The sequence below is a fragment of the Haliaeetus albicilla genome, chromosome 4, assembly GCF_947461875.1.
Source record: "Haliaeetus albicilla chromosome 4, bHalAlb1.1, whole genome shotgun sequence".
Classification (NCBI taxonomy): Eukaryota; Metazoa; Chordata; class Aves; order Accipitriformes; family Accipitridae; genus Haliaeetus; species Haliaeetus albicilla.
The window spans coordinates 18220187-18240191 of NC_091486.1; the positions used below are offsets into that span (position 1 = coordinate 18220187).

The 20005-nt window shown below is 65.1% G+C and overlaps 1 protein-coding gene across 14 annotated transcripts in view; it reads right to left on the bottom strand.

The window, feature by feature from the left end:
• Positions 1-20005, bottom strand: part of TNS1 (tensin 1) — a 70691-nt gene that overhangs the window by 41796 nt on the left and 8890 nt on the right. For 11 of the 14 annotated variants that reach the window (XM_069781103.1, XM_069781104.1, XM_069781102.1 and 8 more), the window contains exons 4-6: positions 5168-5206; positions 2953-2994; positions 99-148 (exon numbers count right to left, since the gene is read on the bottom strand). In XM_069781103.1, the coding sequence (XP_069637204.1) occupies positions 99-148; positions 2953-2994; positions 5168-5206 (131 nt within the window). Of the gene's footprint in view, positions 1-98; positions 149-2952; positions 2995-5167; positions 5207-13147; positions 13715-20005 lie in introns of those variants that run through there. The other 3 variants (XM_069781113.1, XM_069781115.1, XM_069781105.1) reach the window with 3 other exon arrangements.

Here is a 20005-nt window from a genome sequence, read left to right on the forward strand (position 1 = left end):
CATCCATGGGAGTACATCTGGAGAAGCAAAGTGTTGGTGGGGGGAAAGGTTCAGGCAGGGCAGAGACAGTCAGCAGAAGGGGAAACTGAGGCATCTACCTGGAGGTTTTGCGGCGTGACTGCCCGCTCCTGGGGGATTTTGCGGCATCCTAAAGAACAACAGAGGAAATGCGAGTTATTGCTCTGACTCAGCCTGCAGCCAGCACAGTGGTCCTACTAGATTTGGGTGTGATGGTGCTGTCAGAGCATCCCACCCCCGCCACCCTGCACTGCGCACCATAACACTCCCAAAATATCGCTATCTCCAAACCCCACCCGCTGAGCATCCTGGTGGCACCAAATGCCCCAATGGCACCGTCATCCCCCCACCATGGTGAGGAACAAAACCCAGCTCTCGCAACCCCATTGCAGCTGGGTCCAGCTGCCATGGGCACTGTGGTGCTGGTGCCTTGCCACAGCGTCCCAGAGGACATTTGAGGAGGATGCTGAGGGGGGGGACGGGGACAGTCTCAGGCATGTCACGAGTCCCTCCAGTCTCAGCCAGGTCCCAGGCACACACCTGGCAGGACAGAGTGGCTTTGGCCCTGCCCGGGGCAGGGGCAGGTTCGCTGCCCAAGCAACAGCGAGGAGCCAGCCAGGCACAACGGTTTGCTTTGGCCCCAACTCCGCAGAGCCAAACGCCGGGAGGAAATGTTTGAGATCTCAGAGCAGGAAACTTCTATTTATGCATGTTCTCTGGCCTCAAGAATTTCATCTGCAGCCGGTTTGCTCAGTGACTTCGTGACCTCAGCCGAAAAACAAAGCAGGGTTTCCAAAAAAAACCGCTAAGGAAAAACACACTCACACCTCATTAGTTTTAGTATCTCCAGCTAATAAGCAGGAGTCATTTAAAGACTCATCTCCCGCAGGCAGCACATCCCAAGCCCCTGGAAGGATCCAGAAACAAGAGACGCACCCCACAGCCAGCTCCTGGGATGACCTTTTTGTCCCCAGAGCTGCAGGACCTGCTGCCACCCTCCTCGGGGCTGCAGCATCCCGCAACTGGCACGCTGGAGGTGACAGGACAAGGTGGGAGAGGTTTTCCCAGCACCCTTCATCCACCATCTCCCACCCAGCGCGGTCCCAGGGCTGCTCCCACGAGCAGCCATCATCACCCTCCATCAGCCTCACGTCCCCCTTTCAAGGTCAGGCTGCCTGGCAGAGCAGACCCAGGCTCGGCAGCCCGCAGGGCTGGGGGACACCAGTCTCCCCTTCCAGCCAAAACCACTCCAGGAGGCAGCAGCCCTGCCTGAGTGCCCAGGGGTGCTCAGGCAGCAGTGACGAACCCCCCCAGGTTCTCCTCAGGGTGGCCCAAATCACCTGCTCACCCCAGAAACCCCCCAGCATCACAGGGGGCAAAGAAGGAGTTAAAATGCAGCAAAAAGTTAAAACCTTCCCGGGGCAGAGCCAGGGTGCGCGCAGAAGCTTGATCCTGAGCATGGGCTGGTCCCTGTGTCACCCAACGGTGACCAGGATGGGATCCCCACTGCGGGCTCTGCTCTGCCCCAAACCTTCGTAGCGGGAGACATCTGGAGTCCCCCACCTGCACCCACCAGCCAGGGGAGCCCCATCAGCCCGTCACCCTGCCCAGCAGCAGCAGCCTCCCAAACCACAGCCTTGCCCAATGGAGGAGCTGACATGGGACAACCAGGACTCATCCCCCTCTCCCACGTGAGGCACAGGACGGTGAGCAAGGGGGGGATGCCAGAGCCCCTCTCCCTCTCCATACCTTGATGGCGGTGGTGAGACCCTTGCTAATCCATTTCCACGGCATGGCGTCTCCGCTCCAGGCACCCTCCCGGCCCAGGGGAGCGGGTGCCTGCGGCCAGGGCCCTCCAGCGTCCCCCGCCCTGGCAGGAGCCCCTTGGCTCTGCCCCACTTCCCCCCCCTCGATCTAACCGCAGCCACACTGCCGTCTCTGCTGCCAGCCCCTGTGCGAGGAAGAGTCAGCCCACAATCAGCTGATAGGAGCAAGCACTCGTGTTATTAAACACTCCTGCCCATCACTGGGCTGGGAGACCCTGCAAAGGTCCCCTCTGGAGCAGAGATCCCAGCCAAGCCAGTATGTCCCAGCCCAGCCCAGCACAGGACAGGCTGGTCCCAGCCATGTTGGGTTGAAGACCCCCCTGCCAGCTCCATCGAGCATCTGCCTCCCAGCTCCAGGCTGGCCCAGCATGTCCCTAGGCTTTAGGCAGCATCTGAAAACCGCAGGCCCCTTCTGCCTGGAAAGGGTGATGCGAAGCATGAGAAAGGCTGCAGAAATAGCAGGAAACTTCCCCCAAAAGAGAGCAAAGCCATCAAAGGGGGCTCCTGACTGTCCTGCTGGATTTTTCCAGATGTGAATGCTCTTTCTCCAGTTCGGAGAGGAATCAGAAACATAGCCTGGACAACCAAAGAGACGCGGGAAAGACAGCTCCCAGGTGAGGAAGGCTTTAACCCTCTTCCTCGTGGGAACCGCTCTGCCTCCATCCCTCATGTCGCAGCCCCAGCACACAGGGAGGCCGTCGAGCTTGCTGCGGGCAGGGGGAAGCCGTCCGCGTTGATTTTGGCAGGGCGTTTGTCTACACTGTCTTAGCAATTTCATGTCCACAGATTAAATAACATATCCCCGGCTCCAAGACAGGAAAGCCAGCTCTGCAGCAAAAGCCCCGGCCCCGGCCCCCCCCTCCACTGGCCTCCACCACTGCCTCTGCCACCACCCCTGGGCACCTCACCTGGCCTTTGGCATGGCCATCATCACCTTGGCTAGCAGGGAGGGAGGGCTGGGGGGCACCAGGGAGGTTGGGGGACCACAGGGCCATCCCAGACTGAGAGATTTTGGCTGCGGGGAGTGCTTGCGGCAATGGGACAGGCACAAGTGACCCTCCAGGAGGTCTCAAGGCAGAGATCAGCCTCCACAACTGGTAGCACTTACCGGGGTGTCTACCTGCTTCGTGATGCTCTCCCCTGGGGACGGCTGCAGGCAGGCAGGCAGGAGGAAGGGGAGGGCGAGAAAAAGGCAAGCGAGAGAGAAGGAGAGAGAGATTGAGAGACACACACATAGAGCGGGGGCCGGGGTCAAAAGTTCCCCCCTGGCTATTTCTGGCCCTTCCTAGGAAATGCACCACGGTCCCATTTCCTTCCCTGCCCGCCAACATGTCCGCTCTTCCTAAAGGTCGGGAATCCCTCGAAACCCAAGTTTTGAGCAAGCCCAGAGCTGGGGCAATGCTCAGTGCCGAGAGCGCTGCCATCCTGCCTCCCGGCAGCTGCCCCGCGTGCTGGACCGCTGTCATGGATGGAGAGCACTCAGCCAAACCCTGCACCCGCTCCATGGCGGGCACCCGGTGCCCCCCTCCAACCTCCAGGATCCCATCCGGATCCTGCAGGGTCAGACCCCACAGCCAGGACGTAAACAACGGGATGAGCCTGGCGCAGTCCCACACCCAGCCTGGCTGCTGGCAGGCCCAGCTCTCCGAGACAAACCTGGCCCCGCGGGGCTGGCAAAGGACCCCAGTGGGAGCAGAGTGGGGGTCTGAGATGCTCAAAAAAGGGGCAAATTTGGTGACACGCCACTGGAGTCCGCAGAGAGCTTTGAAATGGGGCCAGGAATAGGAATTAACTTCCCGGGGTTGGGGAGAGTGTCCAGACCCCAAATATAGGGAGCAGGGGTACAGATACCTCTGCCTGGGGACAGCTGGTTGGGGCGCCTGGGGGTGGCGCAGCAAAGGGACCCAGCTGGGTGGCTTATGGGGGTCTTGGGACCAGGGGGACAGAGACCAGGCTGCTCCAGTCCTGGCAGCGGGACAGAGGCAAACCCCTTTCGATTTCCTCCTGAAGCCGCAGTAACGGTCCCAGCTCGAAGCTAACATGTTTTTGCTGGTGATAAGTGCCCGAGGAGGCTGGCAGGAGTGGGGGGTGTGCAGGCAGAGATTAAACCCAGGGCAGATAACCACCATGAGGCCCCGGGGCGGGCAGCATGCTCTGCTCCCACCCCATCCCCTCACACGCTTGGGCTCATGTGCTGCCCTCGTGAGCTCGCAGGGGGCCATACCCTAAACCCACTTTTTGGGTGAGACCCCTGCCCAGCTACAGGGTGCCCAGCCCAGGGCCCCGCGTGGGGCACAGCCACCCCGGCACTTCCAGGCTGCTGGAGCCCAGAGCTGAAACTCTGCCAGGGCCTCCTCTCCCCGGCGCCTGCCCCAGCAAGCCTTGGCACACGTCCGGAGCAAGAAGGAAGGGCGGCCGCGCCGGCCCCAGGCAATGCCAGCCTCCCCGCTGCCATGTGCCTGCTCTGCCCACTGCCACGGGCACGGCCGGGCTGGGAACGGGGCAGGGGGGCTGCTCTGCCGGCAAGATGCTACCTGGTGGGCACCACCATGCCACGCTTTCCAAAATTCTGCCCCGGGCATGGTCCTGCTCCCGGCGCCATCCCCGTGCACTGTCATCCCTGGAGCACTGCCGTGGCGAGGAGCAGCATGGCAAGGGAGCGTGGCCGCCCACCCATCACCCCTGCTCCCCTCCTCCCCAAGACGGGGTGAACGGAGATGGGATGTCCAGCACTTTTCCCGGTGTCCGGAGAGGACAGGGTGGGAAGGGCTGTGCGTCGCCCTGGCCCCGGCTGCTCATTAAAGGTCCCCAGGAGGGACAAAAGAAGCGGGTGACAATAACAAGGGCTGCAAACACATGGCCTTGGGCGCCCCGAGCCAAAGGCACATCTGGTAGAGCCATCTCCGGGCATGCAAGAAACCGCCCCGGCACTGGCCAGGGAGGGGAGGCCCTCGGCGCCGGGGGACCCCAGAGCCCAGGCTGGTCACGTCCCATCTGCCTGTCCCTCCCAGCAACCCCACAAGCCCCTCTTCCCCAAAAGCTCCAACTCCAGGAGTCCCATGACGGCTGGTCTGCCCCAACTCGTGCTGCTCAGACATGGGATGCCCTGCAGCCAGCAATGCTGGGGGGCAGAGCACCAAAGTGGTGGGGTGCCATTACCGCCAGCACGGGACCCCTGTGATTTTGGGGGCGGGGGACTCACACCCTGAAGCCCCCAGGCAGAGAAAGCCCCGTGCCCAGCGCAGAACAGGACGTCCCATCCCACCCAGCGTCCCCACAGCCCTGCCTGCCACCCACGGCTCACGGGGTGGGGGCTCGCTTACCGGTTCATAGTTGACGGCGGGGGAGCAGGGGGTCACAGCCTGCAAAGAAGCAGAAACAGGGCCAGGATTAGTCCCTGCAGCCCCCAGCCCAGCACAGGGCATGGGAAGGGGCTGGGATGCACCATCCACCCCCCACCCCGAGCAAACCCAGTGCCCGCCCAAAGGGGTGACAGGCGCACCCGTGGCCCGTGGCCCATGGCCCTGCCGCCCCGGGCAGGAGCACGGGCAGCATCCCAAGGTCAAGGCTGGGCTCCCTGGTAACGGGAGCAGGCTGGGGACCACGGCAGCAGTGCCATTCGTCCTCGGCCGGGCAGCCCGGGCAGCCCCAGCCCCGGGCGGGCGCAGCAGGGCACGGCACGGCGCGGGGCGGCCGACTGATGCCAAGAGCAGCTCCTGGAACAAACCCCAGCCCGGCCTCGTGAGCACTCCTGCAGCCGCCAGCTGAACAGCCCAGCTATTGTTACCTTAATTACCAGCGGCAATTACTGACAATTAACCTTGGGTTTTGCGTGCACCCTAGTGCGCCGGGAAGCAGCGGCACGCCAGGGTGGGAGAGGCAGCGCCTTGTTTGTTGGTGCCGAGGGCAGCAGGAACAACCGTTCCAGCCCTGCGTGGGCCCAAAGACACCAGCGGTAGTGGCAGAGTGTGATTTGGGGCGCTTTATCCCCTCTGAACCCCTCCGTGTGTCCCCAGGAGCGGTGACCCCCACCCAGCCATCCCCTGCCCCGTCCCAGAATCGAACCAACACACCAAACACCACTCAGGGGCTGGTCCCCCACCGTGGCAGCACGGGGACCCCCCCGCACTCTGCTCAGCCTCCCCCGCCCGGGGCCATAAAAAGCAGGATTTCCCCCAAGCACCCCACTCAGAGCACCCAGATCCCACCCCATCCCGGTCCCCACAGGGTGATGCACAGCGCCTGCCCCCTCCCCGGCCACCAGCCTGTTCCCATCCCACCCCCCTGTTTTCTTCAGGAGTTCCTCCTCCTCCTCCCGCTCCCTTCCCCTGCGCATTATTATTATGATTTTATTCTAATGCAGAAACGCTTCCATAAAAGGCCCCTTTCCCTGCCCCGCGGCGCTGGCCCCGCGCCAGCCTCCCTGGAATGTTCTCCGGCAGCGAGCCGCTGCGGACGGGGCCGACGAGGGCCGTGCCGTACCCCGCACTGTGCCCCGCACACCGCCACGCTCTTCCCCTGGGGATGCTCAAACAAGACCCCCCAGCCCCCATCAAGCCCCAGCTCCCGAGGCTGGTAATGGGGGGAGATGCACAGCTCCCCCACCGTGGGACACGCTGGTCCCACAGACAGGTAGGGTCCGTGCCCATCCCTCCTCCGTTGTCGGCACCAGGAGGTTTGTAGGCTACGAATGCTCCTTTGGCTGGAGAAGGGAGAAAACTGGGGTGCCCGTGGTTGTATTTCCCTGCCCTAGCGGATCCTCTGATGTCTAATATGGGCCTGTGCTCACCCGACACCACTCCTCCCATCCACAGGAGCCACCAACCCGGGCTGTATGGCACTCTCGCATCCCAGAAAGGCAGTTTTATGAGGACTGCAGGAACATAACGCTGTGTTCAGCTTCCGTCCCTCTCTCAAGTTTGGCTCAAACATGGCCCAGGTTCAAGGAGAAGGGAAAAGACCCAGCCCCAGGCAATGGACCCCTTGCTAGGGAAGCCGAACTCCTGACGCAGGGGTGCAGGAGCATCCCCTCTGCCCCACAGGACCAGTGAGAGCATCACCCCACACAGGATCACACAGACCCCCAGGACCACCACCAACTCCATCCCCAGGGACCCCCATGCCCCCCCCGCCCCGGTGCAGGGAGGGGTGGGAAAGGCAGGGAGACCTGCACACCCCTGGTTCGGGCTTTGCCTCGCCGCAGCAGACAAGCAGCCTTTCTTCTCCCCCCCACCCCGCTCCGGTGTTTGCATTCCTGCTGCCCGGCCCCCACTGCCGCGACCCCACCGCCCAGCAGCCCTGCCCAGGAATGCGAGGAACGAGGCGCAGCGGGGCTGCCGCCCACCCCACCAGCCCCCCACGGCCCCTGCCCCCCAGGTCACAGCCCCATCCCTCCCAGCAGCCACATCCCGCAAGCCGCCACCTTGAGACCCAGGTTTTGCCAAGCACCAAAATCAGTTTCCCAGCGAACAAGGCCCCACGGCTACGAGTGGTGGGGACTCTCTGATGTCTCGTAAAGGGTTGGGCACACCCTGCAGCCTTCCCCTGGAGAGCAACCATGGGCTCGCTCCCTCATAGCCAGCTGTCACCATACCTGGAGGAACCTGATACCCTCGAGATGTCCCAGCCCAGAAGTAAACACCTGGCCAGCAAACCCCCGGGGCAGCCCCTGGCCGCACCACCCCATGGCAGAGCAGCCCACGGGAGCCCTCCTCCACCAAACCTCACCAGCTGCAGCTCAGGGAACGGCCTCTGCACCCCAGATCCCTGCCGGGACTTCAGCACTGGTTCACAAGCACTGAGCGAGGCTGGAGGGATGCGGACATCCATGCCGTACCCCGTGATGAGACAGCGCAGAGCCTTCTCCATGCTGCAACCACCACTCACATCTCTCTCCCTCCCAAATCTTTCCTCCCCCTCCTCCTCCTCCCTCAGCAAAATAACCTCTGCAGCCACGGAGATGACCAGGGGCATTGCCAGGTCCTGCTCCAGCTGGAGCATCCCCACAGGTTATAGCCCCAGCATGCGGGATGCCAGCGGGGCTGGGGGGGGACAAACCTCCACGGAGGGGCCCTGCAATTCGGGAGCAGACTGGGTCAGTGTAGTACTGGACACAGGGTGGGCTGGGGGACTGCAGGAGTCACCCCCGGCCGGGCTGCCAGAACGGAGCAAGCGCTGGCCCACAGCCCGCAGCACAGCCCGCCCGGCTGCTGGTGGGCAATGCAGGCCCATCTCTGACGCATATCCCTTCCTTTGGGTGGCGGTTTTTGTTTTTCCCTTCCCCAGGAGCTCCGATAAACATTCCCAAGCCGGCTGATATCCGGGCCGGTGCTGACCCTTGCGATGCCGGGAGCAGCCGCAGCACCAGCCACCCCGACTCTTGCGTGCACCCCGGCACACCGGAGCCGCTTCCCAACAGCCAGGCACCGAGACGCCGGCAAGCCAGCCCAGCTGCTGCGGTCAGAGCCGGAGACATGCTGTCAAAAAGGACCCCCTCGGCATCCCGGACCACTCCACAAAGCAAGCCAGTGTCAGGCAGGCGCAGCCCTCCTGGCCACCCTACACAGAAGGGATGTGGACCCCAAAAGAGGGGAGCAAGCCACCTTACTCCCTTCAGCCCCCAGGAAGGGGGTCCCCTGCCCAAACCACCCTGCAGGCTGGAAGTGCTGTTGCCAGAGAGGACGGTGACTCAGTGGCCGGATCGGCGTCCCAAGGGACGATGCTGGGGTAGCACCAACGCCAGCTCAGCGCACGTCACCCCACGGGGAAGCTCGTGGGGTCCCACGTCACCCCATGGGGAACCTCTTCCTCCCTAGCAATGTCGCCTGAGCTCTGTGCCACTTACGTCCCAGCTGAGCTGTGCAGCACCTCCCCATGCACCCCACGGCTCTCTGCTCACCCCAAGATCCTGCCCCAGGCAAGGGGGGGGGGGTGCCAGGGACAGCCATGGGCCGGAGCAACCTCCCAGCCGGCCCCAGAGCCCTCCTCCTGCTCACCAGCCCCTCCAGCCCTACCGCAGCCACCAAGCCCTGCTGAACTCCCTCTTAGCCACAGCGTGGGGCAGAGCAGGAGCCCCACTCTGGCACCCCACAGCAGACGGTACTTTAAGGAGACAGGTCGGGGCCACCAAGTTGGGGACGTCAGGGAAGGTTTTCCCTTCTCCAGCACCCCTGTTCCCCCCTTCCTGGTGGGACCACCTGCAGCATCCTTTCCCCCTGCCAGCCATAAGGGACTATAGGGTCTGGGCTCAGAGAGTGCCCCTCTGACCACCCCCCTGCCCTGCACAGGGGTCAGGTCCCCCCTGCCCACACCACGTGCTGCCTGCTCCTGCCCTCACATTTCTCGCAGCTCTGGCAAATCTCCTGTTTATGCAACAAGACCCCGGCGAGAGGACAGCATGTTTCCATCCACACCCGCTCCCCCCTCGCCCCAGCTCCACCCTGCCCGGCACAGCCCCGGTGTGCGAGGAACAGAGCGGCCACGCAGAGCCCAGGCCCCCCCCCGGCATAGGGGTCCTGGGGAGGGGCCAGCACCCCAGCACCACGCAGCCCCTCTCTGCCCCCACCAGCGCTCAGGGGCTCTGCTGCTTTCGGGGTTTCTCCCTTTGGGTGGGGGCAACCGGCGGCCATGCCGAAGGGCCGGGGAGCGGCTTGGCCAGCGGCTCAGGGTGAGTCAGGCTGGGCTGACGCTGGGGCACGGAGGTCTCACCGCTCCCAGGCTTCCCTCTGAGCATCCCCGGCCCGCCCCACAGCTGGGCGAGGGACTGTCACCGTGCCATCCCCTCCATGCCGGGATGCCTGGCAGCACCCGTGCCAGGGCAGAGGCCACCAGGCTGCCCTGCCCCTGCATTGCCCAAGAGATGCTGGTGGTACCCAGGGAGGGCACCGCACAACAAAGAGCCGCCACCACCGTGCCAGCGATGTCCCCCAAGCTGGGACGGACCCCATCCCCTCTGTCTCCCCCCCCAGTATGTCCCCTGGGAGCCACCCCACGGCCCATCCCTACCAGGAAGGCGGCAGCAGGGCCAGGACAGAGGTCACCCAGTGCGCCCAGCCCTGCAGATCAGGGCTGAGATACCACGAGGGACACCAGCCACTCCACCCTGCAGTGGCCGCAGGGATCACCACCAGCACCCACGGCACGGCCAGGAGGGTGATGGCCCCCAACCAGCCCACAGCTGGCCAGGCCAGCAGCCCCAGCACGGCGAGACGGCACAGGATGGAGAAGGCGACACGCAGGGAAGCTCCGAGGGGTTGCGATGGAGGCAGCAGCACCAAAATAGCCCTGGTTTCAACCCAAATAAGGGCAGGCCCCAGCTCCAGGGCGGTTTGAGCAAGCAGCCCCAGGGCTGCCAAGTGCCGACTAGGGGAAGGGGGAGAAGGTAGTGTCCCCGGGCCTGTTTGGGGGGGGAAAAGGGGATTTTCGGTGTCAAGAGGGGGACAGAGGTGCCTCCGCAGGCCCAGGACAGGGGCTGGCCAGTCTCTGCCAGTGGGCGCTGGCTCGGCACAGGGCCGGCTGCAGGCAGGGTCGTGCTGCGCTCCAGTGCCTAAAAAGGCAACATCTGCCGGCAGCAGGTCTGGATCCAGCCCCACAGGCCATCGCCTGCCTGGCACCGGCCCCACAGCCCCAGCCATGCCCTGCTGCCAGCACCCCCCCATGGGTGCTGCCACCCCATAGAGGGGACACCCCTCACTCTGGTCCCGCAGGCACCCCACAACCAGCCTGCCCCAAGGGAGAACGTGGGGACCCCCCAGCCCCTCATCAACCCCCTGGATCCAAACCGGCTGCCAGGATTGGCCAGGGAGCAGCTCCCGCACCAGGGTCTGGCAGGGAGCAGTCACACTGGGACTGGCTAGGACACTGTCTGCTGCAGGGGGCTCCATCAGGATTGGTCAGCGCATGGATTCTTACATGGGATTGGTCAGTGCCTGGATTCTCACCTGAGATTGGTCAGAGCATGGATTCTCACACAGGATAGGCCAGCACACGGATTCTTAGAAGGGATTAGTCAATGCATAGATTCTCACACGGGATTGGTCAATACATGGATTCTGACATGGGATTGGTCAGAGCACTGATTCTCATGCAGGATTGCTCAGAGCAGTGATTCCAGCACAGGATTGGTCAGTGCACGCATTCTCACATGGGACTGGTCAACAAATGGATTCTGACATGGGATTGGTCAGAGCATGGGTACTCACGTGGGATTGGCCAGCACACAGGCCCATAAGCAGGTGGGCTGGTAGGCTGCTTGTGCCCCACTGTGAAGCCCTGAGTGGGGCCGTGCCCCACAGATCCCCTCTGCCATGCTGGTGGAGCACCAGGCAAGCCCTATCCCTTAGGCATAAAGACCCCAACTGCAGGCATTGGGCTGCCCCTGGCATCAGGGGCACCTGCCAGTGCCTGTGGGGCTGTGACCCACCTTGAGGGGTAGACAAGGTGCCAAAATAAATTCTGACTGCCCCAGGGGGGTCTGTGCCCCCCAGCACTGAGCCCAGGGCGGTCCCTTTGTGGGGGGAAAGCCCCAAGCAGATGGAGACTGGCATCAGTGCCATGTCCCTACCCCACGGGACGGAGCTGAGTATGCTGCAGTGAAACTGAACTGCTGAGCGGCACCCCAAAACTGGCGTCCCCCATCTACGGTGTTGGGGAGGTGTGGGAACAGGAGGGGGAAGCAGACACTGAGCTGCTTCCCCCTGCCCAGGCACTGTACCGTGGGGCTGCTCTTCTCCCTCTGCCCCAACACCCAGAGGGGCTGCTCCGGTGCTGATCAGGGGCTGCCGGCACTGTGACGGGATGCCCCGGGGATGGGCTGCACGAGGTCAGGCATGGGACGGCGGCAAAGCAAGCGAGAGGGTGGCCCAGGGCAGGGCACAGCTCTGCTCCAGCAGCCCACTCCAACAAGTCAAGGTGCAAACGGACCCCTCAGCTCAGGACCCCAAAAGGGGGGGACACAGAGGGGCACAGCCCCAAGGCGGACTGCCCTGCCTGGGGAGGGCAGCAGCCCCGCAGGGCGGCACCAGCCCTGCCCTTCCTGAAACGGGGGCCAGCAGGATTGCTAATGGAGAAGCTTCATTAGAGAGGGTGCGGGCTGGGGGCTCATTTTCTCCCGACTCGCTTTCCCCGGGGGTGTCAGCCCCAGGGATGGCTTCAGACTCCAGGCAGGACACACACAGCCCTCCCAGTGCCACCACTAAGGACACGGGGTGCCCGTTTGGGTGCCCCCCAGGTCCCCCAAACTCGTCACGCAGCAGATGTCACCCCAGCACCCTCCATGAGGACCCGGGGGGTGCAGCCACTGTCACCCCCCTGTCCCTGCCAGCTGCCCCCCAGCACCCACACCGGGGTCACCGGTCCCGCACCGGGGGCTGACCCCGATGCCGAGCGGGATCAGGCGTCCCGGGAACGCAGCAGTTCTCCTTTTTTTTTTCTTGTTTTCCCCTTAAAACCAAGAGGGCTGATGCCTCGCTCGGCCGTTTCCTCTCCCAGGAGCACAGCCGAAAAACATCTGCGCCGGGACCTGCCCTGACGGACTTAACCCTCTGCGGGCCCGGCGGCGCCGAGGGGCCGGGGGTCCCTGCCCGCGGACGGGGGGGGGGGGGGGGGGCTGGCACCCACCGGGGCTGCCGGGCTCCTCGCCACTCATTAACCCGGGGTTTAACCATTGACGGTCCCGCGGCGGGACCAGGGACGGGGGGGGTTAACCCGAGGGCTGCCAGGGTGTCCCGGCCGAGGGACTGCCCCTCCCGTGTCCCCCACGCGGGGGGTGACAGGCACCCGCCCGGCATCGCCCACCCGGCCGGGGGGGTGGGAGCGGGGTGCCGGGGGAGGACCCCGCTTTCCCGCGCAGCCCTTGCTCCCCAGGGACAGGTCCCTACGCACTTCGGATGGGGCGCAGACCCCAGCGCCTGCGTGTCCCCCTCCGGGGCACCCTGCGGGTCACCGCCCCGGCGAGGTGGGGAGGTGGGCACGGGGGGCACGGCCCCCCCGAGCCGCTCGCGGCTCCCAGCCGGCGGCAAACCGGCCCTCGCCCCCTCCCCAAATCCTGCTCCCTGCGAGCATCGCGTCACCCCCTCCAAGCTCCCCCGCACCCCGAAACCCCCTCTGGGGGACCGACAACTGGGGACGCCCCCCCAACCTGGGGGGACAGCACCCCCCAACCACGCACCACCCCTCCCCGCTCGGATGTCACACGTGGCCCCTGCCCCCTGAAGAGATGCCACCCCCCGCAGTACCCCCTCCCCGCGGAAGGGGGACGGGGGGGGGCGGCTGGGGACCCCCGTGCCCTCGCCACCCGCCCGTACCTGGTTCATGACGCTCCCGAAATCCATCCGGGGTCTCGCCTGCCTACATCCGAAAGAGACGGCAGAGCAGCCTCACCTGGCCCGGGGGGCGCGGGGGGCGGCCGGGGGCGGCCGGAGGGGTCGGGGGGGGGGGTCGCGGGGCAGGCGGGAGCCCGGCGTTGCCCGGGCGGGCAGGCGTGAAGGCAGACTGCAGGCAGAGCCCCCCTCCCTCCCCGGGCCAAGCCTGGAGAAGGAAGGAAGGAAGGAGGGAGGGAGGAGGGAGGGGAGGGAAGGAGGGGGAGAGCCGAAGGATTTCGCTCCCCGCAAGCAGGACCCCGGCGATGGAGGGGCGCAGGGGGGTCCCGCCGGCCCCCCGCTCCCCTCCGCACCCCCGGGGAGGCCGGGGGCTGGGGACCCCGGGGGCGCCGGCCCCGGCCCTGGGGAGGAAGGGGGTCCCGGGCAGCTTTTTCCACCTCTCCCCTCCCTCCTCTCGCTCCTTCTCCCTCTTTCTTCTCCTCTTCCCTCTCTCCCCAGCTGCACGGCACGCTCCAAGTCCAGCCCCGCTCCACTCCCCTCGCCTCCCCCAAAAACACCCTTCAAGGCAACCGGGAGCCCAGCTCGGGCAGATGGCCCTGGGTGAGGGGTGCCGGCAAGTGGGCAGACAGCCCACACACCCCCAAAAAACACCCCCTCACACCTCCCCCTGCAAAGCGCCTCGCACCCCGTGCCGAGGGGCTGCGGCAGGCGGCGGGGCGCAGCGGGGTCGGGGCCTTATCACCCCGCGTGACGCCACCGGCGTCCCCGTGCCCTTGGCGGTGGGGGGGGTGGCAGGGACGGGGGCGTGAGGCCCTTCTCGGGGCCTTTATCTGCCTGGCACCCCTTGGCACAACTTGGTCCCCCCTGCCGCGCACGGGACGAGGTGCCCAATTAATGGTTCTTGGGTGCCCCGCAACCCCGATGTCAGGGGCATGTGAAGATTTACCAGCCCACCCCCCAATTAAAAAGCAAAGCCAAAATGCTGGAAAAGCCCTGGCTGTCCGTCGGCACATGGAGCCACGCCAGTCCCCACTTGCCTGTCCCAAACCCGGGGTGTGCCCAGCATCCCTCTCGCCTTCCTCCCATCTCCCTTCCTCCTCCTCCTCCTCAGGGGCTCTGTGTGGCGATGGATAGAACCCTACTCTCCCCGGCCACCCCTGGGGCAGCCCAGTCCCGGCCCTGCTGCGCGAGCAAGTGCTCAGTGCCGGGAGACCCGGGAGCGAAGGAGGGAAGCCCCCAGCAGTGCGGGGCGGGGGGAGCCTGCCTGGTGGTGGCCCGCAGCGCGGCGAGCCGGCCGGGGAGGCGGCAAGCCAGGCACCCGGCCCAGTGCTGTTGACATTTTCTCGCCCAACGCCTCCCCGTTCCTGTTTGCATTTCCGTCCTTGTGCTGCAGGCTCAGCCAAAAGGCTGGGGCTGGCTCTGCCAGCACGGAGCAGGACCCCAGGGTCCCTTCCTGCCTTGCCACCCCCCCAAAAGTCAACAGGGAGGGGTTGGTGGCGAGGGGCTCTCCCTCTGCCCTCCTCCAAGACTCCTGTAAGAGGCACCACCCCTGTGAGTGCAATCCCACTCCAGCAGATCCTGTCCAGCCCCTCCATGCCTCAGTTTCCCCAACAGCTGGATGATGCCATGGGACGGGAGTACTCAGAGGCACCGGCGGACCCTTCCCGCTGCCGAGGACAAAGCACCGGAGCCCCGACATCCCCAGGGGGCACCTCTTCACCCTCCTCCCGAGCAAGCACCAGCCCCGCTGCCCTCCCCAGCACCCAAGGGCATGGGGCTGGACTCCAACAGCCACCACTCTGAGGACAACCCGGCCCCCACCCAGGATCCATTGGCACCCCCAAACAAGCCCCCCCAGCACCACAGCCCCCAAAAAGCAGGCATCCCAAAAAGAGGGGAGCGCTGCAACTGGGATGAAGGGGAATGAACGTCCTGCACCAGGGGAGCTGGGCACAGACCCTAGCTCAGCTCCGGTACAGACCCCCACACGGACACCCCCAGCCCTGGCTCCTCAGGAGGCAGCCACAGGACAGCTCCCGGACCCTGGGAAACACCAGCAGCGGAAGAGTCGGGGCCAGATGGGAAAGTATCAGCGGCTGAGCGGGATGGAAATGAGTGGGTGAGCGAAGGGCACTGACAGCACATCCCTGTCCCTGGGGAGGGGACGGGAGCTGTCCCCTGGGGACATGATGTGTCCCCTTCGCAGGACACAGCCAGAGCAGTCCTGACAGCATCCCTGAACTCCAGCCACCAAAGTGCCTCCCAGATCCATCGGGTCAACGTGCTGGTGGGAGCAGGTCTGGCGGTCAGCCAAGTGGCTCCAGTGGCCTCTGCACCCCACAGAGTCCCCCCAGCACCCCCAGAGAAACCACCCCCCACCTGAACCAGCTCTTCCACAACCCAAAACAAGCACCCTTGGGCATCACCACTCCAGACGTCAGCGGAAGAAGGGGGACCTGGGGATCAGGCACTCCAGGGAGGTGGGGGGGGGTCAGCTCCAGAGGTGAAAGCACATGGGAGGAGATGAAGCCCCAGTGCTGGGTCTGTAGAGACCCTCTTGAGCCAGACCTTTTGGCTAGTTTGGGGTTGGTGCCACCCCTTGGAGGGTGCTGGGGGTCCCCAGGAACCCAGTGCCCTTCCCAGGGCAGGTCCCAGGAGGGGTAGCCATGGGGCACGCAAAGTGGTCTGCGAGAAAATCACTGGGAAATGAGGCAGAGACCCTCCACAAGAGCCCCCATCCAGCTCAGATCCTGCCTTCCACCACCGCAGGGTGCCAAGGGGCTGGATTCGGCCCTGGGAGCCCCTGAGGAGGGAGGCTGGTGGTCCCCACTGCCTCAGCTGACACCTCTCAGGCCAGCCCCAGCCGGTGCTCACCAGTGCAGCAAGTGTGGGCGGCCTCAGCATCCCCACTCCCCTGCCCACCCTCCCTGCATGCTGCAGCACCCGGAGGGTGCAGAGAAGGGCCCCAGCTCCTCCGAGCAGCCAAACCGACACCCCCCCCCCCGGAGCTGAGAGAGGCCGAATATTTGGGCAGTGACGTAAAGAAGGGGAAAAATGAAAGAAGGAGGGGGAAAAAAAAAAAACCAGAACCCCCTCCAGGACCCACTGCACAAACATGACCTGGCACGGCACTGGGGCAGGGCTGACCCCTGCAGCCCCCATCCCGCCACCCCAGCTGGGCCCATGCCAGGGTCAAGGACACATTCCTGTGGCATTCCTCCCCCCCCCGCCCCTGCTGCTCGCTCTGTTGTGGAGACCAGGGGTGTTGTTAATTAGCTGTCCCGAAGCACTGAGGGGGTGGCTTTTAATGGGGCATCGGGGACAGGGACAGGACAGGCAGAGTGACTGGCATGTCATCGCCTCTGCTGTGCAGGGAGGAGGCAGCGGGGCAGCGGGGCTGGAGTGGTGAGTGGGGACAGGACAGCCAGATGTCCCCTAGCACAAGCCTGCTGCTGCTGGGACATGGATGTCCCCTCCCTGCAGCCCATGTTCCTTCCGTGCCCCACACACTGCCCTGGCCCCTGGCTATGGCACAGCTGCAGGTTGCCCATCACCACAAGTCAAGCCTGCCCAGAGTGGTCCAACCGCTCCCTGCCTCAGTTTCCCCTCCTGGCTCAGACTTGCTTTACAAGCACCAGCTGAGAGCAGGAGATACACGTCCCCTTCACCACCACCATGTGCCCCGGCATGGGTCCCGCTACGTCCCCCTGCCGCCAACGGCCCGTTGGCGCCGCAGGCACTGGGAGCAATTGCTCTGGCCAGGACGCGCCTCGCTGCCCGGCCCTGGCCCTGCTCCAGCCCCCGGTTTAATGATGGACAAACCCCCCCTGGAGTCCCATCGCAGGGGGGCACTCGAAAAACAAGCCGAGCCTGGCACGAGGCCAGGGGGGATGGATGGCACCAAGCTGGGAGCACACGCATGTGACTACCCGCCCGTGTGCGAGTACACTTGTGCACACAGATGGATGTTCTTGCACACGGATGCATTCCCTTGCAGGGTCACACACACACACATGCATCTGTGAGCACAGATGATCATGCACACGCATGATCGTGCAAACACGTTTGTGTTTGGGCACACGCATGCACACTCACACACACGTGTTCACATGCATAGACACACACGGCCCAGCAGCCCAGCACAGGTCCAGCACCCACTGTCAGCTCCCCGGTGGGAGACACCGAGGGACAATGCAGCCCCCAGACGCCTCAGCCCCATGCTACGTGCCGTGCCTCAGTTTCCCCTTTTGGCACAACCCAGCACCCCAACTGCCCCAGGACCTGTGGGCCCTGGTGCAGCACGGAGCGAGTGGGGCAAGCTGGAGCCCTGCCAGGCCCAGGGGCTGGCACAGCCACCACTTCCCAGAACCACCCGCCAGCAATCGCCAGCCGATTTGGCAGCCAAATGCCACAGCTCTCCCTGTCCCCCAGCCAAACCAGCCATCACCAGGCTGGCTCCCGCCATGGGGAGAAGCATCATCCCCCCGTCTTTTCTTAGCCTCTCTAAGCAGCACCATGGCAAAATCCAGCCCCAGTCGGAGCGAGCGCATCCCGGGGGACGGGGACGCCCCCAGCACCTCCCTTGCTCCATGATTTGGGACATGCCTGCATGGCATAACTGCCCAGAGCATCCTCAGGCTCATCCCTCCACCCCAGCCGGGCAGGCAGTGTCACCACCAGACCCTGGCTGTGCCACGACCAGCACGTGCCAACACACAGGCCCACCCGTGCCTGACCACTGCCATGGAAAGCACTGCACCCCACACCGTGTCCCCCACCTCCAACTGTCCCCGGGCAGGGCTCTGTGACTCAGTTTCCCCACTTTTCAAAGGAAGCTACACCCCCGCTGCTTTCAGCAAGCAGTTTCTGTGTGGGGAGAGAGGGAGGGGGCAGGCTGGACGGGTGCGATACACTCCAGTGTCCATCCGTCTGTCCGTCCCCCTTGGAGGGAGGGAGGGAGGGAGGAAGGGAGGTTTGCTAAGCAAGGAAAAATCCCTGAGCGGAGGCGCTGGGCGCGAGAAGGGCCTTACATGGGCATGGGAACGGCGTTGTGCTTCCCAGCTGATGTGTGTGCGGCTGCCCTGGCCCCCCCAGAGCCACCCACGGGCGCCGGGCACCCCGCCAGCATCACTGCCACTGTGGGGCATGGGTCCTACCAACTGTCCCCTCCACTGTCCCTCGGGCTGGGGGGGACCTCAAGGGGTGTAGGTCACTGCCAGGGTGCAGGTCCTGCTCGCCCTGGCACAGATCTGCCCGCTCACTGCCTTCCTGGGGACGTGGCACTCACCGGCACCCCAAAATCTCCCTGGCGTCCCCACATACACCCCAGTGCCCCCCTCCCATATCCCCATCACACCCATGATACACCCTGGCACCCCACACCCATCACCCCCAGTACAACCCTTCACACCCCACCCGCCCCCCTACCCACACCCCTATCTCTCCCCTCTCCCCCCCCCCACCATATCCACTCCGTTTGGGCTTTGTAACTGGGAGCTTCCCCCCGAACTGGGACAGGAGGCAGCTGGCCAGGAGCCGGCCGTGCCGGGGGCAGCTGGTGGGGAAGAACAAGGGGTCGGGGCAGGTCCCAAGAGGGTAAATATGGGAACAGAGCAGAAGATGCTGCCAATAGCATGGTGGGACAGGCTCCAGGGCCAGGAGCCCCTGGAGGAGGGGGGAAGACACCAGGACCTCAGCAGCATCTCCAGGGCAGGAGGAGAAAGTGTTGGGGGGTGCAGCTGCCAGGCCTTTGGGGGTCAGCCCATCTTCCCGCTCCAAAGTATCCTGGGGGTGCAGGGGTTAAACGTGAGGGGCTTCAGGTAGACAAGAGGCCGTTTTTGCTCTGTGCCAAGCCCCCTCCCCACACGCGCCCTCCCCAGAGACCCTACAATAACAAGCCGGCGTGTGAGTCAGCTGGCCGCTTGCCCGGCCGGAGGAGCCCCTCCCTGGGCGCTGGCCCAAAGGAGCTCTGCAGAAGGCCCCTGGCCCTGGCCCCATGCATGCACCCCTCACAGCAGCACACCCCTCAGCTAGCCAGCCCCACCGAGGGGACTCCAGCTTCCAGCGAGCCTGGGAAGGGTGAAGGAGGCTAATGAAATGCAGCCGGCTGTGGAAGCGAGCCACGGGCTGCCCCCACGCACAGGCTACCCAGATGCTGGGACTCCGGTGTGACCCACCCCCTCTTGCTGCACAACCCCATAGCAGACATCAGAGAATCCCGACTGGGCGCACACCCAGGCGCACACGCTTCCCGACACTCCCTCCTGCCTGGAAACCACTGGCAGACACTCTCTGCCAGCGCCTGCCGTACTGCGGGCAGCCCCTCACCCCACACCCCCCCTCACCCCGGAATCAAGGCAAAGCCACCTCTTCTGGCCTCAGCCCCCGGGGTGTCTTTGGCACAGGGTCCGCAGGGTGGCACAGGGTCCCAAGGCTGGCACAGGGTCCTGGGATGGCAGAGAGTCCCCAGGGTGGCATAGGGTTCCCCAGGGTGGCCCGGGGTTTCCTGGGGTGGCACAGGGTCCCCAGGGTGGCACAGCCCTGCTGAGCCCCCCAGCCACCTCTGCCCTGCCCGCTCAAGGCCCAGGGTGCCGGGCACGTCCCCAGGGTGCCCCCACAGCCCCCACCTCCTCTGACACCCCGGCCAGGGCTCGGTGCCAGGGCTGCTCCCAGTGCCTGCCCCGCGCCACCACCCACGCCGCAGCACCCTGCGAAGCCTGACGCGTGCCCGGCCCCCAGCATGGTCCACCCGCCCAGGGCCTTTCCTCTCCCTCCCTGCCCGGCCGGGCACGGGCATGGGCACAGGCACAGGCACGGGCACGTCCCAGCCTACGCCGCCTGCCC